The 20368-nt window shown below is 34.5% G+C and overlaps 1 protein-coding gene across 2 annotated transcripts in view; it reads right to left on the bottom strand.

Annotated features, from left to right (window-relative positions):
* The window catches only part of LOC106869103 (mitogen-activated protein kinase kinase kinase 2), a 275673-nt gene that overhangs the window by 17627 nt on the left and 237678 nt on the right, over positions 1-20368 (bottom strand). For both annotated transcript variants that reach the window (XM_052978489.2, XM_052978488.2), the window contains 3 exons: positions 19752-19902; positions 5211-5311; positions 356-402 (listed from right to left, as the gene is read on the bottom strand). In XM_052978489.2, coding sequence (XP_052834449.1) covers positions 356-402; positions 5211-5311; positions 19752-19764 — 161 coding nt within the window. In that variant the 5' untranslated portion in view covers positions 19765-19902. The remainder of the gene's footprint in view (positions 1-355; positions 403-5210; positions 5312-19751; positions 19903-20368) is intronic.

The following is a 20368-nucleotide window of genomic DNA, read 5'->3' as shown; positions in this document are numbered from 1 at the left end:
AACATTCTATTCTATATTAGTTCAGTTTACATAGATGTTTGAGGTTGTTAATAGATGGATCTGGGAATGTTATTTATGATAGACTGATATCCTATTAAGGGATTTACTTCTCAACTACTTCAAATCATGAAATTGGGAAAATAACTGGCCATTAAAAGATCTGTGGGACTCAGGAGACATTTACACTTAATTTACATTTTATTGTTGCTTGAACTACAGCTCTCTAAGAACTTACAATAACAATTGTGATGATGAAATGTTACTTATTCTTATTCTTATTCTAATTCATAAAATTATGTACAAAGAGACAAATACATAAAATAAAATGTAAGGTATTAATATATAGGGGACTTACCTCTTTTCTGAATTGTATTCAAACTTAATCTTGAACTCACCATTTTTCTGAAATACAAATAAAAATTTTTTTAATTTTAAACAGTAGTAGTAGTAAAAATAATTCTTTCTACTATAGGCATATAAGACCTGAAATTTTGTGGGAAGGGGCTAGTCAATTACATTGACCCTAAAACTTGACTGGTACTTATTTTATCAACACTGAAAAGATGAAAGGCAAATTTGACCTCAGAAGAATTTGAACTTGGATGGATGAAATGCCACTAAGCATTTTGCCTGGGATCCTAATGACCCTATCAACTCAGTAATGATGATGACATCAGCAATAATGGTTCCTAATTTAGGCATGCAGTCAACAATTATGAAGGTAGTGGGGTTAGTCAATATGATTGTCTTGCCTGGTACTTTATACCAACCTCAGAGGGATACAAAAATTACCATAGCAAGATTTGAACTTGAAATTGTAAAGACTCAGAACAAATACTGCAAAGCATTTTTTGTATATTTTTTTCTGTTTGGCTCACACTTTCCAATGACTTTTTGTTCCATTTGATTCAAATTTGGTGTATTGATGTAGCTTTGTATGCTAATTATGGAAATGAAATTCATATTTGCCATAAATTAATAAATAAGAAGTTGATAGCTTTTAAACTTCACAAATTTTGGGTAATTCTAGTCAATCAAAAGCCACAGATATATTGGTGCCTGTTTCCATAGTAACAAGCCAAGGTCTAGTCTGCTTACCACTGCATAGCTGTTGATTTCAACAGCTATGTTCAAAAAATATGTGTGGAGGTCCTGCTTTACAATCCAGTTCAGATTGGTGGTCCTGGGAAGATTGTTGTGATAGATGAAACAGTCTTCTCAAGACAACTAAGGAAGGGTGCTACATGAACAGTAGCAGACCAGACATGTTTTTTCTTTTTTATGTGGTGCCATACTGGAATTGTAACACACTGGAGGAATCATCATCATCATCATCATCGTTTAACGTCCGCTTTCCATGCTAGCATGGGTTGGACGATTTGACTGAGGACTGGTGAAACCGGATGGCAACACCAGGCTCCAATCTAATTTGGCAGAGTTTCTACAGCTGGATGCCCTTCCTAACGCCAACCACTCAGAGTGTAGTGGGTGCTTTTACGTGTCACCCGCACAAAAACGGCCACGCTCGAAATGGTGTCTTTTATGTGCCACCCGCACAAGCCAGTCCAGGGGCACTGGCAACGATCTCGCTCGAAAATCCTACGGGAGCCAGTCAGGCGGTACTGGCAACGGCCACGCTCAAAATGGTGCATCTTATGTGCCACCCGCACAAGAGCCAGTCCAGGGGCACTGGCAACGATCTTACTTGGCTTGCCGGGTCTTCTCACGCACAGCACATTTCCAAAGGTCTCGGTCAGTAGTCATCGCCTCGGTGAGGCCCAATGTACAAAGGAACGCATATATTAATTGATTCTTCCAGGAACCACAATTCTCAGTGACTTGCAGAAGGCCTACTCTCACATTTCTGAAATTGGTGGTTATAATTTTCAGTATAGAACAGTGAACCACAGTGTTGAGTTCATTAACTTGAAAGATGGCACCCACATGCAACAAGTGGAAAGCATATGGGTCTTTCTCTTTCCAATTTGAAAGGGTATGACATGAAGAAGATTTAGCTGTTATTTCTAGCATATTAAACTACTGCATAATGGTTCTCTTTCTGGCATGACATATTGCAAATGTATATAGTACCTTTACATCACAGCCACTGGAATTCACGCAAGATTATAGTTAAATATTCACTAAGGAGACACCTAGGTACCGGGTCCATTATATTCCATCATCTTGCTACATCTATCTGAAGATCTTGTTAGAAAACTTATACAACTGGAGTATTTATATGAAATATCTCATAAAACTTATCTAAAAATTGCCAATAGATCTAATAAGTTTAATTAGAGTCAGTGAACCCTTCTAAGTTCATAGCAGTTAAATGCAAATCTGTTTATTATTACATAAAGCCATTGTGTCACTGCATAACTAACAATCTCAATGCCTTAAGCCTTTCACAGTTGACATACCCTTATAATTTGGCCCACATTTACTGCTATGTGGTGTTATTTAATAACTAATACATTACATTCTAACTTTAAATCCTGCTGTGAATGAGTTACTCTTCTTCACAGGCCACAGTGCTAGCAATACTGTGTATAGGTTACAATGTCTAAGCATTTTATATAGTATCTTATACATTTTATATTTAGTTTGTATTTAAGCTTTACTCACAATACCATGTAATGTGGGGCAGCATTAGGTCTGCTGTTTGTATTCATTACCTGTAACCATTACCACTGTCTACTGTTAGCCATCACTCTCTCTTCTCCATGTCACTCTTCAAACTATCTTGTTATTGTCCTGTGAGACAAGCTAATCCTGTCAAACATTTAACTTTGACAGTCATAAAATTTCAGCTATTGCAGAAAGACATCCACTGTTGGCATAATTTTTTGAATGTTTAGCAATTTCTTCACCAACAACATAGCTTGCATGTACAATTTCTTTTAGTGCAGTCTGCCTTTTAAAGAAGAGTATATTTAGGCCATGTGGGTTTAATTTTTTGTTTTCTAATATCTCCATTAAATTTATGAAGTCACAAAATATTTTGAATTCATTAAAAGTGGAGACAGATTCATAACATATTAAACATACTGGTCTGTTTTATTTAATTTCTTCAACAAAGGTGTAATCATTTGTCCAATTTTCCTGGAATTTTCCCTTTTTTACAAAAATCTTTTTTGGGATGAAGCCATGAACTGTTATGTCTTTGATCTTTTACTTGTTTCAATCATTAGACTGCAACCGTGTGGGAGTGCTGCCTAGAGGAATTTTAGTCAAATGTATCAACTTACGTACTTTTTGTTTTTTTTAAACCTGGTACTTATATACTGGCCTATTTTACTGAACGGATAAGTTACAGGAAACTGAACACACTAATACCAGTTGTTAAGTGGGGGACAAAAATAGACACAAAAACACACACTCCTCTCTCTCTGTATGCATGCATGTATGTGTGTGTGTGTATGTATATATATATATATATATATATATATATATATATATATATAGTGTAAACAGAGTTAGCGGTTATAGTAACTGACTAAGGGATAAAATATCCGTATATACTATCGGTATCTGTTACCTGTATTATCCCTGGGCATTGGTGAGCAGGCACACCGTACACGTAGAGTGCAGATAACAACAGGATAAACAAGAGTTTACCAGGAACCAATACAAATAATTAGAAAATGGGGAAAACCACACATTAACAGCTTATAGACTGCATTTTGGCAAGCGACCAGTAATGGCCGTAAGATATATTATGTCACCTATTTTGTTATGTCATGCTCTGTATTAAAAAATAAGGTATACATGTGGTCCAATTGGTGTGTTTGTTAACCTGTGGTTTTCTCCAGTTTCTAATAATATATATATATATATATATATATATATATATATATATATATATATATATATATATATATATATCTACAGGGGTTAGACAAAATAATGGAAACACCTTAAAATTTCAAACAAATTAATTTTAATGTGGGGTAGGACCACCTTTGGCAGTAATTACAGCTTGAATTCTACAAGGTATGGACTTGTACAAAGTTTGAATTGTTTCCAAAGGAATTTTTGTTCATTCTTCAGCTAAAACAGTCTCCAGTTCTTGTAGTGATGATGGTGGAGGATATCGACTTGTTTTTCTAAAATGCGCCATAAATGTTCAATAATATTGAGATCTGGGGACTGTGGTGGCCAGATAAGATGTTCAACTTCACTAGAATGTTCCTCGTGCCATTCAGTAACAACTTTAGCTGTGTGAATTGGTGCATTATCATCCTGAAAGATTGTGTTTCCCTCTGGAAATAGTTCTGCAACCATAGGATGAATTTGATCAGATAAAATGTTTAAATAGTCTTGACTATTAATTCTGCCATGAAGGGAAACCATTGGGTTGGTGGATTTCCAAGATATAGCCCCACCCAGATCATCACAGATCCTCCTTTAACAGTTGGAAGAAGGCAGTTAGGGTTAAATGCTTGTTGTGGCTGTCTCCACAAATATACTCTGCCAAACATATTGATTAATGTTTAGAAAACACTTAGAAAAACTTGTGACAATTCAGCAACTGTGACTACATGTGTGTATCATGTAGCATAGTGTTTGCACACTTACACATTGAAAGTAAAGTTTTGTCAATCCTATGCAATGTGATACACCCTTGTAATTACAGTTGCTGAATTAATGCAACAAGTCATTATGAGTGATGGAACCAGAAGCTGGACATTAAATCAATAATTTTCATTTGTTGATGTAGTGTCCTGTATAAGGATGCTAATTTAAGACTCTTGAATGTTTGGACGGTTACAAATTGACTGAGGCATGTTAAAAATTAGATGGATTGCTAATGATAAAAGTTTTTTAAATTTTTCTGATTGGTGTACCCACAAAGCAGCAAGCATTAATAAGCAGGGGAAATTTGTTGGACATTTAATAGTTATTTTCTTCTGAGACCAGCTTCCTCAAATCTCTTTGTGTGCGTGTGTGTAAGAGAGAAAGAGCGAGAGAGAGAAAATGAAGCAAAAACAAAATTTTGTTAAATTTAATATTTCTCATGAAGTTAGGCAAGTCATTCAGAAAGGCAAATGGGCCTCAGTTTGCCCATGACTGATTTAAATGTTATCTCATAGGTTATATGCTGTGAACTGCTACCTGAAAATCTTCAGTAACATGAATAATTTATTCAAATCTCTAAAGTTGCAGAGTTCTACAAGTAATTCTAATATTAAAAATTAAGTAGAAGTTACCTGAATGTTGGCATATGCTGCCTTGATTACTTTTTGGTTACCTAGCCGTAGACTTCTCTCCAGCTCAGTTTTGATGGAGCCCATCACACTTTCAAAATCATCTAAAGTAGAAAAATATACAAATATTGAAGACTTATATTTAAGATATGACGGTGATAGCACACCATACATAACCCATTAGTAGTAGCAATAATAACAATGATTCTAACACTGATAACTTACCAGGCCATAAATTTTGGATGAAGATACACTTGACTAAATTGACCTCAGTAACGATAATTCACTGACTCTAAAATGATGAAATGCCAAGCCAACTCTGGTGAGGTTCAAACTCAGAATATAGAGGGTCATTGATATCGCAAGACATTTTATCTGGTACTGTCACCAATTTATTGTCCTTGTTGAACAAATATGGATAAAGTTGAATCTGAGCAATACTAGGGTTAGGACACAAAATGGAAACCAAAAATGTTGTCTTGGCACAACACTAAAGCCTTTTCACTAGAAAGGCATCAAGCTGTAGAAAGCATATTAAAACAGACATGGAACTTGATGCAGTCCTCAGATCCTGTGAAACCATCTAACCCATGCCAGTATGGAAGATAGAAGTTAAATGATAATAATGATGATATATATGTGTACATAACAATACTGGAAATTAGACATCTAATCAATGTATAAGTTCTACTGGATAATAATAATCATAATAACAATAATAATAAATCAAAAACATATGGAGAAACTAGCCAAATAAAATAATCAAATTATAGTAGAATCGTGATAGTCATTTGAAACACATATATGTACTTTTACATTCACTTTTTTTCCTTATTTCTTGATAAACTAAAAAAAAATCAAAAATGTACATAGTGATGTACATTTTTGACCTGATCACTGACACAATTTCACCACATGTTATCTCTTTATTCTTGTGGAAATATGTCAATGATCAAGTTGTACAAATAGGATGAAACTTTTGACACACTATAAAATACAACACTGTCAAGAAATAAAACAATATAACATTTACGCGTGTGCTTTAAACAGTTATTGTGGCTCTTCCAATTTGAACCTTATCTCAGATCAGGTTACTTGCCAAGCAAGTACAATCCTAAAATATCTAAACATAAAAACATGGATATAAAGAGATATCCAGAATATAGAGATACTGAAAATAGAAACAATCCCTATGAACATAAGATGTTTTATGAATGATAAAACATGGGATGCAGACAAGTATATAAGCAAAAGCCCAAGATTTATGCACATACACAACATACAGTAAATACCAGACTAGGCACTGTACGTTTTACATAGAATACCTTCAGTACAATAGAAGAATAAACTCAGAACAATAAGAGAAGAACACATTAAAGAATACTGAACGAGATATCTATGCATCGAAAAAGGAAGAGTGGATAATAATGGTTAAGAAGGACTTAGATTAGGTCTAAGTAAGGGCTAAATAATAACAATGATATTAGATAATGATAATTGCTTCTAGCAAAGGCAGGAGAGCAGAAATTGAGTAGGGAAGGGGTCAGACAATTATACCAACTGTAGTTCTTGACTGGTAGTTATTTATCAACCCTCAAAGGATGAAAGAAAAATTGGCCTCAGTAGGATTTGAATTCATTAAATAAGAAAAATAACAATGTTTTCTTTAAAATAATAATTTCTAACATTAAAAATGACTAATATTGGCACAGAGCCAATAGTGGAGAAATTCAGTTGAATTCCATTAAATTACTGGTATCTATTTTACCAATCCTCTTTGGTTAACTTTCCACTCTAGAGTATAAGCGTGTGCGTGTGTGTGTGTGTGTGTGTGTGTGTGTGTGTGTACATTAGGACACAGTCATAAGCTCATATCTTACAACCATTAATATACAATAGTCCTGAGACTACAATATAATCAGAACTGGTAATGACCATTGTATAATGATGGCTACAAATCCTTTTAGAGAGTAAATTACTCCTACCTTTAACTTAAAAGAATAATAAAGTTAATGGAAATAATTATGCAGTGAGGAAAACCTAATATTAATGACTGACTAATATTATTTTGGCAAATAAGGTGGTGAGCTGGCTGAATCATGAGCATTCCGGGCAAAATGCTTAGTAACATATTTTGTCTTAATGTTCTGAGTTCAAATTCCACCAAGGTCAACTTTGTCTTTTATGCTTTTGGGAGTCAATAAAATAAGTACCAGTTGAGCATTGGGGTTGATGTAATAAGCTTACCCCACTCCCCATTCCTGAAACTGGTGGCCTTGCACCAAAATTTGAAACCAATATGATTTTGGCAAATACAAGAGCCAACTTTGGGCAAGTTTTAGTTTTATTAGATCTTCCCAGCAAAGTAGTAACTGCACAATATTTACCAAAATAGTGATAAGAGATCACTAAGTAACAGTAACGGCATTGCACATTAGTTAACACAGAAAAATACAACTGTTTAGAGCAACTTTTCTCAACAGAGGTTCCCTATGAAAGAATGAGAAGCTAATGCTAATTTCATGATCGTAATATATATATATATATATATATATATATATATATATATATATATATATATATATATGTATATATATATGACATTTACCATGTGAACTACAATGAAAAAAATATGAGAAAGATATGGTATATAATTTTTTTTGTGCAGGGGTTCCTTGAGACATTATTTATTTTAAGGGTTACGCAAGGGTAAAAAGGTTGAGAAACACTGGTTTAGAGATAAACAATCTGCATAGTGTTAATATGAATGGAGCATTAAAAAGCTCTCACTAACTATATCTATATTGCAATGATTCTAATGTTACCTCTTATTATTCAGCCCCAAGTTATCTCTCATCAAACAGACCAATAGTTAATGGCATTATTACTATGATCATCGCATATATTTTAGAGACTGTGTGTCTAGATGGTGAGGTGAATATGATGGGGATTTGGTTGCTTTCGCTAGTAGGTCAACTGATGACCTAGAGCTTTCTTGAGTTTTAAAGATGGGTCATACTCAAATAATTTCCAGAAGCCTCAACAGTAATTCAAGGTTCAAGGGAGGTAACTGAGTTTTAACACTCAGTATAGAGTAGTGGGACATGAATAGAAATAAATCGGCGTTGGGCTATTATAAATATCTGTGCTTACTCCCTCTTTATTAGCATTTAGGGAGATGATAGATGAAAATTATTAAGCAGGGAAGGAATGAATCTTATCTTGAACGTAATGCTGTGTTATCGTATGTTACATTCTCGTATATCTGGTATCTAATCTTAACTGCTAATTGAACTAAGGTATTGTAAGGTAAAAGTGTTATGCACACACTACGGTGAAAATGTCTACGGCTGATTTCAACCCTCAAGCAATGAGCAAGTAATCCACTAACCCATAATGCTACCTCAGTCAGAGACTGAAGTAAAGAAATAATCAAATAACTCAAGTACAATAGTGGTAATTCACACTCACACACCTCTGACTCGTGTGAAGGCAACCTTTATACTCATCGGTTTGCATTGCCACTGTCTAACTTTCTGATAACTAAACCCTTGCAGTGGCGTGCAGTCACAGCCATGCAAGCTATGTGCCGCATGTCCTGTTATATAATCGGAAAATTAGATAAAATAGTTACTTTCTTGCAAAAAATAATCCGTCCAGTTTTCGAAATATTCTGTCTCCCCTTCCCCTCTCTCAGTGACTAGTAAAAGCTTTGAGAAGGGTATGCAATGAGAATCCAGCATATAGACACTCCTAACTCCCTATGTTAGTTTGTCCTTCCTTCCCCCCTCTCTCTTAGTGACCTGTCAAAAGATATGCTAAGACCATAGCATATATATTTTGTACCCCTTCCTCTCTCTGTCAGTGATTCCACAAATTTATCATAGGAAGTAATGCTTTCTGATAATAGCATGACCCCCACCTCTCTATCTCTTTGTTAGCTGGTTCTGACCGGAACTAGAGCAGTTCTCAAGAACTGCTATAATTAGCCATAATTCTTGGAACAGCCTGGCGGTAAGTTTGAATCTTTTATCCAAAACATCTGTTTGCACTATTATATTTTTGGAGTGTACTGAAAACAAAAATATTTAATTTGACTAACGTAATTTTTCCGTTTTTTTTTTTTTTTGAAATTTACTTACAATATATGCAGATGCTTACACGTGTGTTACTTTTTTCCAAATGAGTGAAATGTGTGTTATAAACGATATTTTGAGAAATAGCTTTTCGAAAAGAGACTTTGATGGAAAACAATTAATTATAAACGGTGGGTGACCAAAGAATTCGTATATTTAATCAGTAAATATGACAAAAAAATGGAAAGTCATCTAGATACAGCTTCTATCTTCACTGCTCTGTCAAACCAGTGATTTCTTATTTTTGTTAGAAGTATTCAGTGACATTTTTTCTTTTACCGAGGTCTTATTTAATATCCAGAGTAAAAGTCATGACATAGTGTATTGTAAAGAGCAAATAGATAAAACTAGAACTGTACTCGAAAACAAACTTGATAATTTTTCAATCTTTTATGATATATTAGGGGAAAAATATAGAGTCGATGCAGGAATCGGAATTCAGAGATCCAAAAATATATCTATTGAGCCTCAACGACATTATTAGAATGCATTGTAACAAAATTATCAGTACAGTAGTTGACCAAATAAAAGCACGATATTCATCCTTAGAAGAGTTTAAATTCATGGAACTTTTGAATTTCAACAAAGTTGATGAATATTGCAAACAATTTCCTGTGGACTCTATACATTCTTTAAAAATCACTTATGGCAGATTTTTTGATGTAATTCGATTACAAAGTGAGCTCAATGTGACGTATTCAATGAAAGATTTTAAAAAGCGAAGTTAAGTCATTTAATGAGTTACATTTACAGCAGTGACCTTGTTGAAGCTATGCCAGATCTCTTCAATCTGTGCAAGTTGATTTTGACAATTCCGTCTACCACTGCTTCTGTAGAGCGATCCTTTTCTGCATTAAGTAGAATCAAAACATACCAAAGAAATGCGACAGGAGAAAGAAGACTGTCTGGGTTAGCACTAATGTCAATTGAAAAAGATTTACTACAACAATTGATGAGAAGAGAAGATTTCTATGAAAATGTGATAGATATATTTGCCCAGGAAGATCGAAGAATTGAATTAATTTATAAATGAGGTAAATAACATTTTAGAACCTTAAAAAAAAATTAACATATTAAAGGGCATATATTACAGGTTTTGGTTAGTGTTTGTTATAATGTAAGGTTCGACCATCTTACATCAGTATTGTTTGGCAGGAGAAATGGTTTGACTTCTTCGTCACGCCTAACCTACATAGGTTTTCCTTTCTGTGCTGCTGGGTGTAGTCTATTTACGGCCGTAAATGTCTTGTTTCAATCTCAGAGATGTTGACTTCTGCCACAACAGTTTTGGGGGGCTTTTTATAATGTTGAATTTTCACTGTCTTTCATTGTGTGTGTATTCATGTATATGAGTGTATTTTCAATGTGTGTGCGTGAGACATAGTCTTTTAATATACGGAGTTCAGTAAGTCTCAGAACAGTCTGCTTGAGTATCGATAATTTTCCCAGAATTGACAAGTAGCATGATAAAACACCTGACTTGTCTTCCAGGGCGTAACGATCTTAGAGCATGGTCATATAATGTAACTAAATGTGTTCTCTTAATTAAATCATTTCAATTTGATTCAGCTCAACCAATAGGTATAGGGGCTAATGCAGAATCGCACCCCTTTGAAAAACGAATTTTGTGAAAAATTTTTTTCTGATTCCTACCTTTAACAGAGATTCCAAATATGCAAAAATATTAACAGAATCCAATTTCATCTTTATTACATTTCACTTAAGATTTTTAGACTTTTTAAGGGAGAGTGAGGATGGGAAAGTACTGACGTTTCGAAGAGAGAGAAAAATACAAACAATACACTTATTTCAGGCTCATCTTTACAGAGCCATTTTTTATTCCCTGCTTATTCTAGGTCATACGGGGGTGATTGCATATTCAGAATCTCCCCTATGTAAATTGTAGGAATACGAAAATTTATTTACTGAAAAATTGCCATGGTGGGGTGGGGGGAATTCATTGCATGCCCAACCCCGGAAGTCACCGCACGCCACTGAACCCTTGATAACCTATTTATAAAGACTTAGTTATCTAATATCATAATATTAAAGGAGATTCTAGGCCTTATCTTCATAAAACTCTTTACCAAACCAAGCAACTTTTATAGACTAGAATGGACACAATTTTATAACAAGAGGTTTTTACTGCTGCTATGAGCTTACCCTATTCTGGTATGAACCCTAATATGTTGAATTATAGAAGTAAAAATAAAGATATACAGTGTGAAGAGACTCTTTAGGACAGATTGATACAGAGTAACAGAAGGGACTCTTTAGCATAATCATTGACTACTCTCCTGGTACCTAAGATATGATTTGCATGCCTAATTGTGTGAAGAATAAAGAAACAAATGGAGACAATGCTGAGAAGAGGGGGACTCTTTTAAATCAGGGATGAGACAACGTCTAGTGTTGATGAATGAACAAAAAGAGATAATGGTGTTGAGAGGACATTTTAATCTTGCTGAAAACAAGATCAATGACAAAATACAACCAGCATGCTCTGTGATTAATAATAGGATGGACATCCAGCTGTTGAAATTATGTCAAAACTAGAATGTGTTAGTGATACACGGTTTCTGTCTATAAGAGCAGTAATTCCAAACAAGAACTGACTCACATCATGACAAAGTCTGGGGCAATAAAAAGCACTCACTCAAGATGCTACGCATAGGATTTGTGATTTTCTTGGGAAATGCTGGGGGTGAACCAAATTATTTTCTTAGGTCTATTTTATGATTCATATTATTATTAGGAGGGTTGTAGTATATCTTATCTTTGAAGTCACTGTTAGCTAGGACATTGCTATATATATAATTTGAGTAAAAAGAAAGAGCCACAAGAGCTAAGTGATATGTATATATTATGGTGTTGTTATAGATTCACTGTTCATTCTTAACAAAAAGTAAAGCAATGGGCTGTGGTAGAAACCCTAGTTTAGAACCTCTTGCAAAAATCTAGAGTCAGGTTTAAGAAAATGAGTGAAATTTTTGAGTTTTGTTTGCTTATTTGTTCATCCAGTAATCATGTTTGTTTATCCAACTTGGTGTAATTGTAGTGAACATGTTTATTGGGCATGTACTGCTGTTTCATATTATTCTTATTTTCTCAACATATGATGCTTGCTGGGAAAACATTGGAAAATTGCAGGGAAAATGCACATGCCTATGATACTTGCCTGACAAACATAACTACAGATAAGGAAAGTATCTTCTTTTTAAATGAAACCACATAAATAACATTTCACTGGAAAGACCCCCATTGGTTGTGTTTGACTGCTGCCTAACTGCTTTTACTCAACAGGTTAATGGCACACTTTTGAGTCTATGCATTAGTGCTTGTTACCTACAATCATTGCTGATTTTAATCATGTACTCATACAGCAGCGAGTCATTTTTGATCTGTGCAAATTTTGTTCACTGCATGGGGTGTTTACTCATTGAACAATCTGGTGAGGTCTCCATATCTGGTTAACAAGTTTGCAAGCCATGTGAAGCTGTTTCATATCAATGAGTTTCTTATCAGCAAGTTCAATGCCATCATTCTCTAGATCTTTAATGAACTGGAGAAAACAAGCGGACCTAATCACTTGGAGGAAGCAATAGTCGTAACATGGTTTCATGGGTGAACTTGTGAAAGTATCATTAGCATTAGTTTGCCAATGACACCCATTATCTCCACAGATATCAGTTGCTATCATATTGTGAATTTTTTTTTACATCATGCTAGTTAGTGATATAGGTTCCATGCCACATTTTGGTTGCATGGAATGTTGTAGTTGAAAAGCAGAACAGCCCCTGTTATGTTTCTCATCTTGAAAGAATGCATAACTGCACAAGATCCACAGGCTTTTCCTAACCAGGTCCAGCACATTTTCTAGGTGTAGCTAATGGGGGGGGGGGGGGGGAACTAGCACATTACCAACTGTTAAGGACACAGAGTTTTATCAGGTTTTCCAAAATTCATGCATGATACAACCACTTTTCTCTTTTCTGCTGCTTGCACCTTCAACAGCCACTGTTAGTGACTGTGATATAAAATTGCTTGAAAAGCTGTCTGTTGCTGCAGGTCTGCAATTGGCATTGGCAACCTATTTTCCAATCCGACTTAAAACCGTACAGAGGAGTGCCAGTTGAAGGTGTCATTAAGCTATAAACTCTGATGACATAAAGTGATAATGTGACTAAACATCACAAGCAACATTTGCACTATTTTTTGTGACAGCTGGTAGCATTTTAAAAACATTATTCTAGGGTTAGGTGAGTGAGTGGGGTGTAGGTAATGGTAGCAATCCTGCTCTTGGCATGACTACTGCATCCACTCAGACACGATTCAAGTAGACAGCCAGGAAACTGAAAGATGATGATCCCTAACTGGTCAGGATGAAGCCAGATGAAATTCTGGTGGAAGCCTAAAATGTTTTTGAAGTGTAAATTGATAGTTGGAACATCAGAAGGTTGTCAGTTGATATAGACAGCAAGACAGTGGCCACAGAAGTTGGAATCCACTCAAGAATGAGTAATAACTAAACTGCTGAATTGACTGGATAGCACTGGAATGAGTGATCATTAATTTGTTGTATATTTAAAATACAGTGTACTGTGTTTGTAAATGTGAAACAGGAATTTTATTGTTACTATTAGTAATACTGTGCATCAGGCTTTGCTTGAGCTTATGAAGTAAAAACAGAATTTGGTTTATATCTGCCACAATAAGAAGACATTCTGCGTAAGGTAATGTCAAGCATGCTTACTAACCAAATAGAAGAAATAAAGTACAAATATCTAATGATCATATATACTTTACAAGTTATTTCTAGAGCAAAATATAAAAAAATCTTCTCCACACTTGGATATTTCTGTAACCAGGCATGAGTCAGTGAGATATCTTTAAGATAATTTTTTCATCGCATGTTGTTTTTATGTCACACATTGAAACTTGAAATAAACTGAAGATAAGTCTGACTACTATGTAAGCTATGACTGGGCCACTTTCTGATGCTTAGGATCAAACTCCTAGTTAAATTACACTGTTCAGCCTAAGATTGAAGGCACTACTTGAAAAGATCTACTTTTCTTTTTGGTTGTTCCAATGATCAATAAAAATACAATATAAATCAATAATACACTGTAATACAAATAATACAAATTGGTGAGAAACACAAAGCAGTGAGTCTTATAGTCCTAAATAACCGACTGATTGCAAGGTCATCACCATCATTCAATGTTCATATTTCCATGCTTGCATGGGTCAGATGGAATTTGCTGAGGCAGATTTTCTACAGCTGGATGCTCTTCCTGTTGCCAACTCTCATTAGTTTCGAAGCAAGGTAATATTTTCCCATAGAAAGACACATTTTTCACAGATTAGAAATGAACTACCTTGCTTGCATAATGATGTTTATACATGGGTACAACACACACACTTATATATAATGGCTTTTTCTTTAAGCTTTTGTCTATTAAATTCATTCACAAAGCTTTGGTTGACCTAGGGATATAGTAGAAAATGCCACCCAAGGTACCATGCAGTGTGACTGAACCTAACACCACATGGTTGGGAAGCAAGCTTCTTAATGGACACTGCCATGCCTATGTGGTTATGAACAGGAATTTGTACACTCATTATAAGGCAGATTGCTCAATTTGCTTGAAAACTGGAGGTATTATCACTCCATGGATGGATATTCAGATGCCAAAAGAATACTACTTGAGAAATATTCATGTAAATATTTACATTAACAAAATCCTTTCACTCAAGTTGGTAGGGACAAATAAATGTATAAGTGTAAAAATATAAAACAAAAAATTAAAACCAAAACAGTGTATCCTGTTTGCAAGTAGATGGTGAAGTGAACAGCTATTTACAGGTTTGATCTGACATGGCATGACCAAATATAACAGACTCTGAAGTAATACTTTGATTTCAGCAGGTATTAGTGTTGTTTTTTTATGTAATCTGAATGAGATCATGTTGAGGGCACACATGGCAGAATTTACCACTGAAATACTTGGAATACTTCACAGTACTGTTACACTGTTGTGCTACAGTCATACAAAAATTATGATTCTGTTACTGAGAGTGATAGCCAAAATGGATTGTCTTACTTGGTATATAAATTGTTCTAGCATACCTTGGGTGTTTGATAGTGACAACGGCTGTCAATATTAAAGGTTTCAATTCAGTAAGGTCTGAGCTACAGCTGAGATTAAAACTATTAAGTCCACTGGATAAATAATGTTAACTGACGTAAAAAACTGAAAGCCATTGTGAATACAGCAGTGTAACGTTTAAAAGCAGAGGAAGTGTGTTTGTTGTTGTTTAGCTCTGTAGCTATCCTGATCAAGTATGATTAAAACTATGATTAATAGTGTTCCAGTATCAACCACTCCATCTTTTTTTTAGACAGATACTTAGAACTACACTACTCAAAGTGTTCTTCATTTTTCATTTTCATTTTATTATTTGTGTGGCAATAATATATTTGCATTCAACCATTTATTCTGAAAATGACCCATCTCTACTCCTTGGTATGTCAGTACTAGTGCAAATATTAATCATTTCTAAGACCTATTTGTAATTATTAATTTATAGGGCATTAATATAAACTATTTTTGCTACTCGGTGCACCACAATTAGGACCTATCCATTTACATGATGAAAATAAGAGGGAGCCACTTCAGGCTAACTTGAAACAGCAGCCAAATCTCTCTCAAATAACCATCCACTACTTGAATAACAAAGAAACATTGGATATGTGTAGTCCTACATACTCCTAAAAAGATGAGATGTTCATGATTGAAATTTTATGATCATAGGCCAGCTCAATAAGACTTGACCCAGGGCAATACAATTTCTATATGAGCTATCTTTATTGTTATTCTGCATAGAGTAAATAGTACACAGAAAAAAAAGTGTTGTTAACAACAGTCTTAACATGCAAGAAGCGTCTACAAAACTTTTACTCAAATATTTAACAGCATGTTGCCAACTAATTGCTGCAACTGGAATGTTGAAAAGATGAACAATAATGAGAAAAAAATGCATATCTGATGAATCATTAACAACAATTGCTAATCTAAGAATAGTTTGTTGCCATTAATACATAAAATTACAAGAAAAGTTACATAAAAAAATTACATTTCTCAAGAAAACATGTTATCAACAGTAATACTTTTTTAATGAAATGTCAAGCACAACACAAAGCTTATAACTGAAGTTTATATTTATTACTGCAGGGAGTCTAGAAACTTGGGATATGTTTTCAACTCTTTTTTTGGCATGAAAAAAATTTTAACTACTGTTTTACATTCATTTTACTATGTTTGCATGGAACAAAAAGTTGTGCTTTGAGCAATTGTTTTTACAGCTGGCTGCTCTTTAAGTTAAACACTCAACCATGAAACAAGAACGTAACAATTTTTTTTTGTTTTTTTCGATAAAATGTGTAATAATGAAAATAGAAGTTATGACAAAAGAAAAGATCTGCATTAAAGGGCTCTTCCTTTTCTCACTCAAATTACATTTATTTGCTTTTGAATTTGCCAATATAAGCAAGCAGAGTTGTTGCTGAACCCCAAGTCACCACTGATCAAAAGGTTTTCAACCTTGACTGTACCATCTGTTTTTTCACTCACAGTATATCTAGAATTACATTAACATTTTAAAAAAAATGTTATGGTGTGATTTGAGGGATATCTACCTGTTATTTCTTGTAGGTTTTGTGAAAATTTAGAGTTTTCCTCATTTAGCAAAGGAACATCTTATAATAGCTGTAAAGATCTAAATTTAAAATCACATGATTAGTAATACTCTAACACCTCAACCCTACAGCTATTGTTTCTCCATTTTAAATTTTCTTAAATAGGAAATAGTTGAAGGTTAGTAACAGGAAAGGCGTCTGAGTGTAAAAAATCTGCCTCAAAATGTTTCATCTGACTCAAGTAAGCATGGAAATGTGAATTTTAAGATGATGATAATGTAATCAGAAGCGGAAAAAAACTGAAATTTGAACTTTTTCTTTTTAAATCAATAAAAACTGAATATTTTTATTGATTTAAATTTGAATTTCAAATTTTATTCAAATTTATTCATCTGAAATTTCATTTCAAACTCTGCTCCACAAAGTAAATACACATTCATTTGAGATCCATTTTACCATGTTTTTTATGGCTAAGATATATCAGTGGAGTGGAGGCGCAATGGCCCAGTGGTTAGGGCAGCGGACTCGCGGTCATAGGATTGCGGTTTCGATTCCCAGTTCGGGCGTCATGTTTATTGAGTGAAAACACCTAAAGCTCCATGAGGCTCCGGCAGGGGATGGTGGCGAACCCTGCTGTACTCTTCCACCACAACTTTCTCTCACTCTTTCTTCCTGTTTCTGTTGTACCTGTATTTCAAAGGGCCAGCCTTGTCACACTGTGTCACGCTGAATAACCCCTGAGAACTACGTTAAGGGTACATGTGTCTGTGGAGTGCTCAGCCACTTGCACGTTAATTTCATGAGCAGGCTGTTCCGTTGATCGGATCAAATGGAACCCTCGACGTCGTAAGCGACGGAGTGCCAACAATAATATATCAGTGGAGTAATAATCCATGCATCTCATTTTCATCTAACCTAGTTATACAACACAAAGTTTACTTTGAGTTACCTTCTACAATGAACTAAGAACATTTATCCCATTTAAATGTTTATATAGACTAAACAGTTTCACAAACTCCTCTTCGTATATCTGCCAATACTTTTGATGTCCACTTATTTTTTCTCCTTGATTTGTGCTTTTTTTTTTTTTTTTTGCACTAAGACTTTCTTAAAAAAATTACCTTTTATAAGTGAGTTGTTGTTGCTTAACTCCATGTCAAACCTGATTAAGCAAACCTTTGAAGAAAGGTATTCCAGTCATTACTATCTCATCTTTTATTCATAACATAATTTATTAGGATTACATTATCCAATGAGGTTGACTTTGCCTTTCATCTTTTTGGGGTTGATAAATTAAGTACCAGTTGCCTACTGGTGGTCAATCCAATTAACTGGCCCCCTCCCCCAAAAATTTTGGGCCTTGTACCTAGAGTAGAAAAGATTATCCAATGTGTTTTTCCTAACTGCTATTTCTGGTAGGTCGAGTGACCACAAATAGGTTTCTCTGTTGGCTACACTACCTGGCTGGAATACTTTCCACTCCTACTTTACAACTGAGCAATTATCAGTAAAATGGGTTTTGGGCTGTAAAAAACAATTTCTTCAAAAATATAAAAATAGTCAAATTTGCAAATAAAACATGCTACCTAGGCTTGCTTGGCAAAACAGATGTAAATCACTTAAAAAATATCCAAGTTTATAGTAAAGGAATTTAAACAAGTAGAATCTTGATGAAACAATGTTCTTTAGAATAATAAAACATGCATGTGTATATGTACAGTAATACTTCATTTTACAAGACCCTGGGTTTACAAGTTTTGTTTTACAAGCACAAGGTCCAAATTGTGAACAAAGTGCAAAAGTTTCTACTACCATAACAAATGCTTCTGCATGTTACCGAGAAATTTATAGAGAGTGAAAAAAAGCTTCTTCTAAGCAAACAACTCTAGACTTATTTAAAAAAAAAAGTCTATAAGTCTGTCTACAAGTTCTTGTGAAACGGTGATCAGATCTGCAAGTGATAATGTGAATAAGTCTAGTGTGAGTAAAAGTGATTCAGAAATTATTATAATAATAATATTTTTTATTATAAATGTGGCTGAGTTCCTTTCGAGTGTTGGGCCTCACAGAGGTAATGACCGAGACCTTTGACATTGTGTCAGGCTTGAGAAGAAGATCCATCAAGCTGAGCAAAATTGCAGCCATGGCAAATACTAGTGTCATGCAAATTTGCACCTGTGCCAGTGGCATGTAAAAGTACCCCAGTGTCATGCAAATGGCATCCATGCTGGTGGTATGTAAAAGCACCCATTACACTCTTGGTGTGGTTGGCATTAGGAAGGGCATCCATCTGTAGAAAACCATGCCAAATCAGACTCGAGTCTGGTGCAGCCTTCCAACGTGCCAGCCTGGTCAAATCATCCAACCCATGCCAGCATGGACAACGGACGTTACATAATGATGATGATCTTGACATTCTTTTTACTTTACATAAAATATTATTTCCATTCTACTGTTGTTTTATTGCCATTTGTTTATGAGTATCATAAATTTTATAAGTAAAATATTTTTCTGGGAACAAATTACAATTTATAATATTGCTACCATGGGAAATTATTTCTCTACTTTACGAGCATTCACTTTATGAATGGTCTCTGGGAACAAATTATCATGTATATTGAGGCATTACTGTATATATATACATTAAGATGGAAAGCAGAATTAAATCTGTTAAGAAGAAATTGAGTAGAAAGTTTTTCAACCTACCACCAGCTTCCATGATTTTAAGACAAGAACTTGCTACTATAGAAGCACAAGTCCTCAGGATTATTTCTAATCCAAAATTTCACAGAATTAAAGACTAAGATTCAACTGCAACTACATGCATAAGTAAAGCTTCAGCTGCTGACATAATAAACTGAAAATAAAAAAGAAAAGAAATTTTAAATATTAAAATAACATTCATTCACATATTTATATGTTCATATATATATAAAATTATATCTAGCAGATAGATTTTCAAATGTAAACTTCTATAGAACAAATAATTCTACTCAATTCACAGAAATATGAGATTTGAATAAGATATGAGAGGAAATCTTTTATTGATCAAATGAAACCCAGCACTCTTGTGAATGTGGCCTTGAAATAAGGAAATTAAATCAATTAAGGGATATAAACACAGATGGCAAACATAAACACATCTAATACCAGCAATATCATCATGATAGAACAAAGAGCCTTTCCATGTAGTCATCTGACCTGCTCAATGTAGCAGCCAAATCTTCTGTAACAATCTTTTCTTATCTTAAAATGGGTTAGCAGCTGTTGGGCACTGAACTTAGTTTCTATCTCCCTGAAGAGAAATGTCAGACACTGTGATG

Source organism: Octopus bimaculoides, chromosome 2 (genome assembly GCF_046866305.1).
Source record: "Octopus bimaculoides isolate indiv1 chromosome 2, ASM4686630v1, whole genome shotgun sequence".
NCBI lineage: Eukaryota > Metazoa > Mollusca > Cephalopoda > Octopoda > Octopodidae > Octopus > Octopus bimaculoides.
This window is presented reverse-complemented; position numbering and strand designations above follow the sequence as displayed.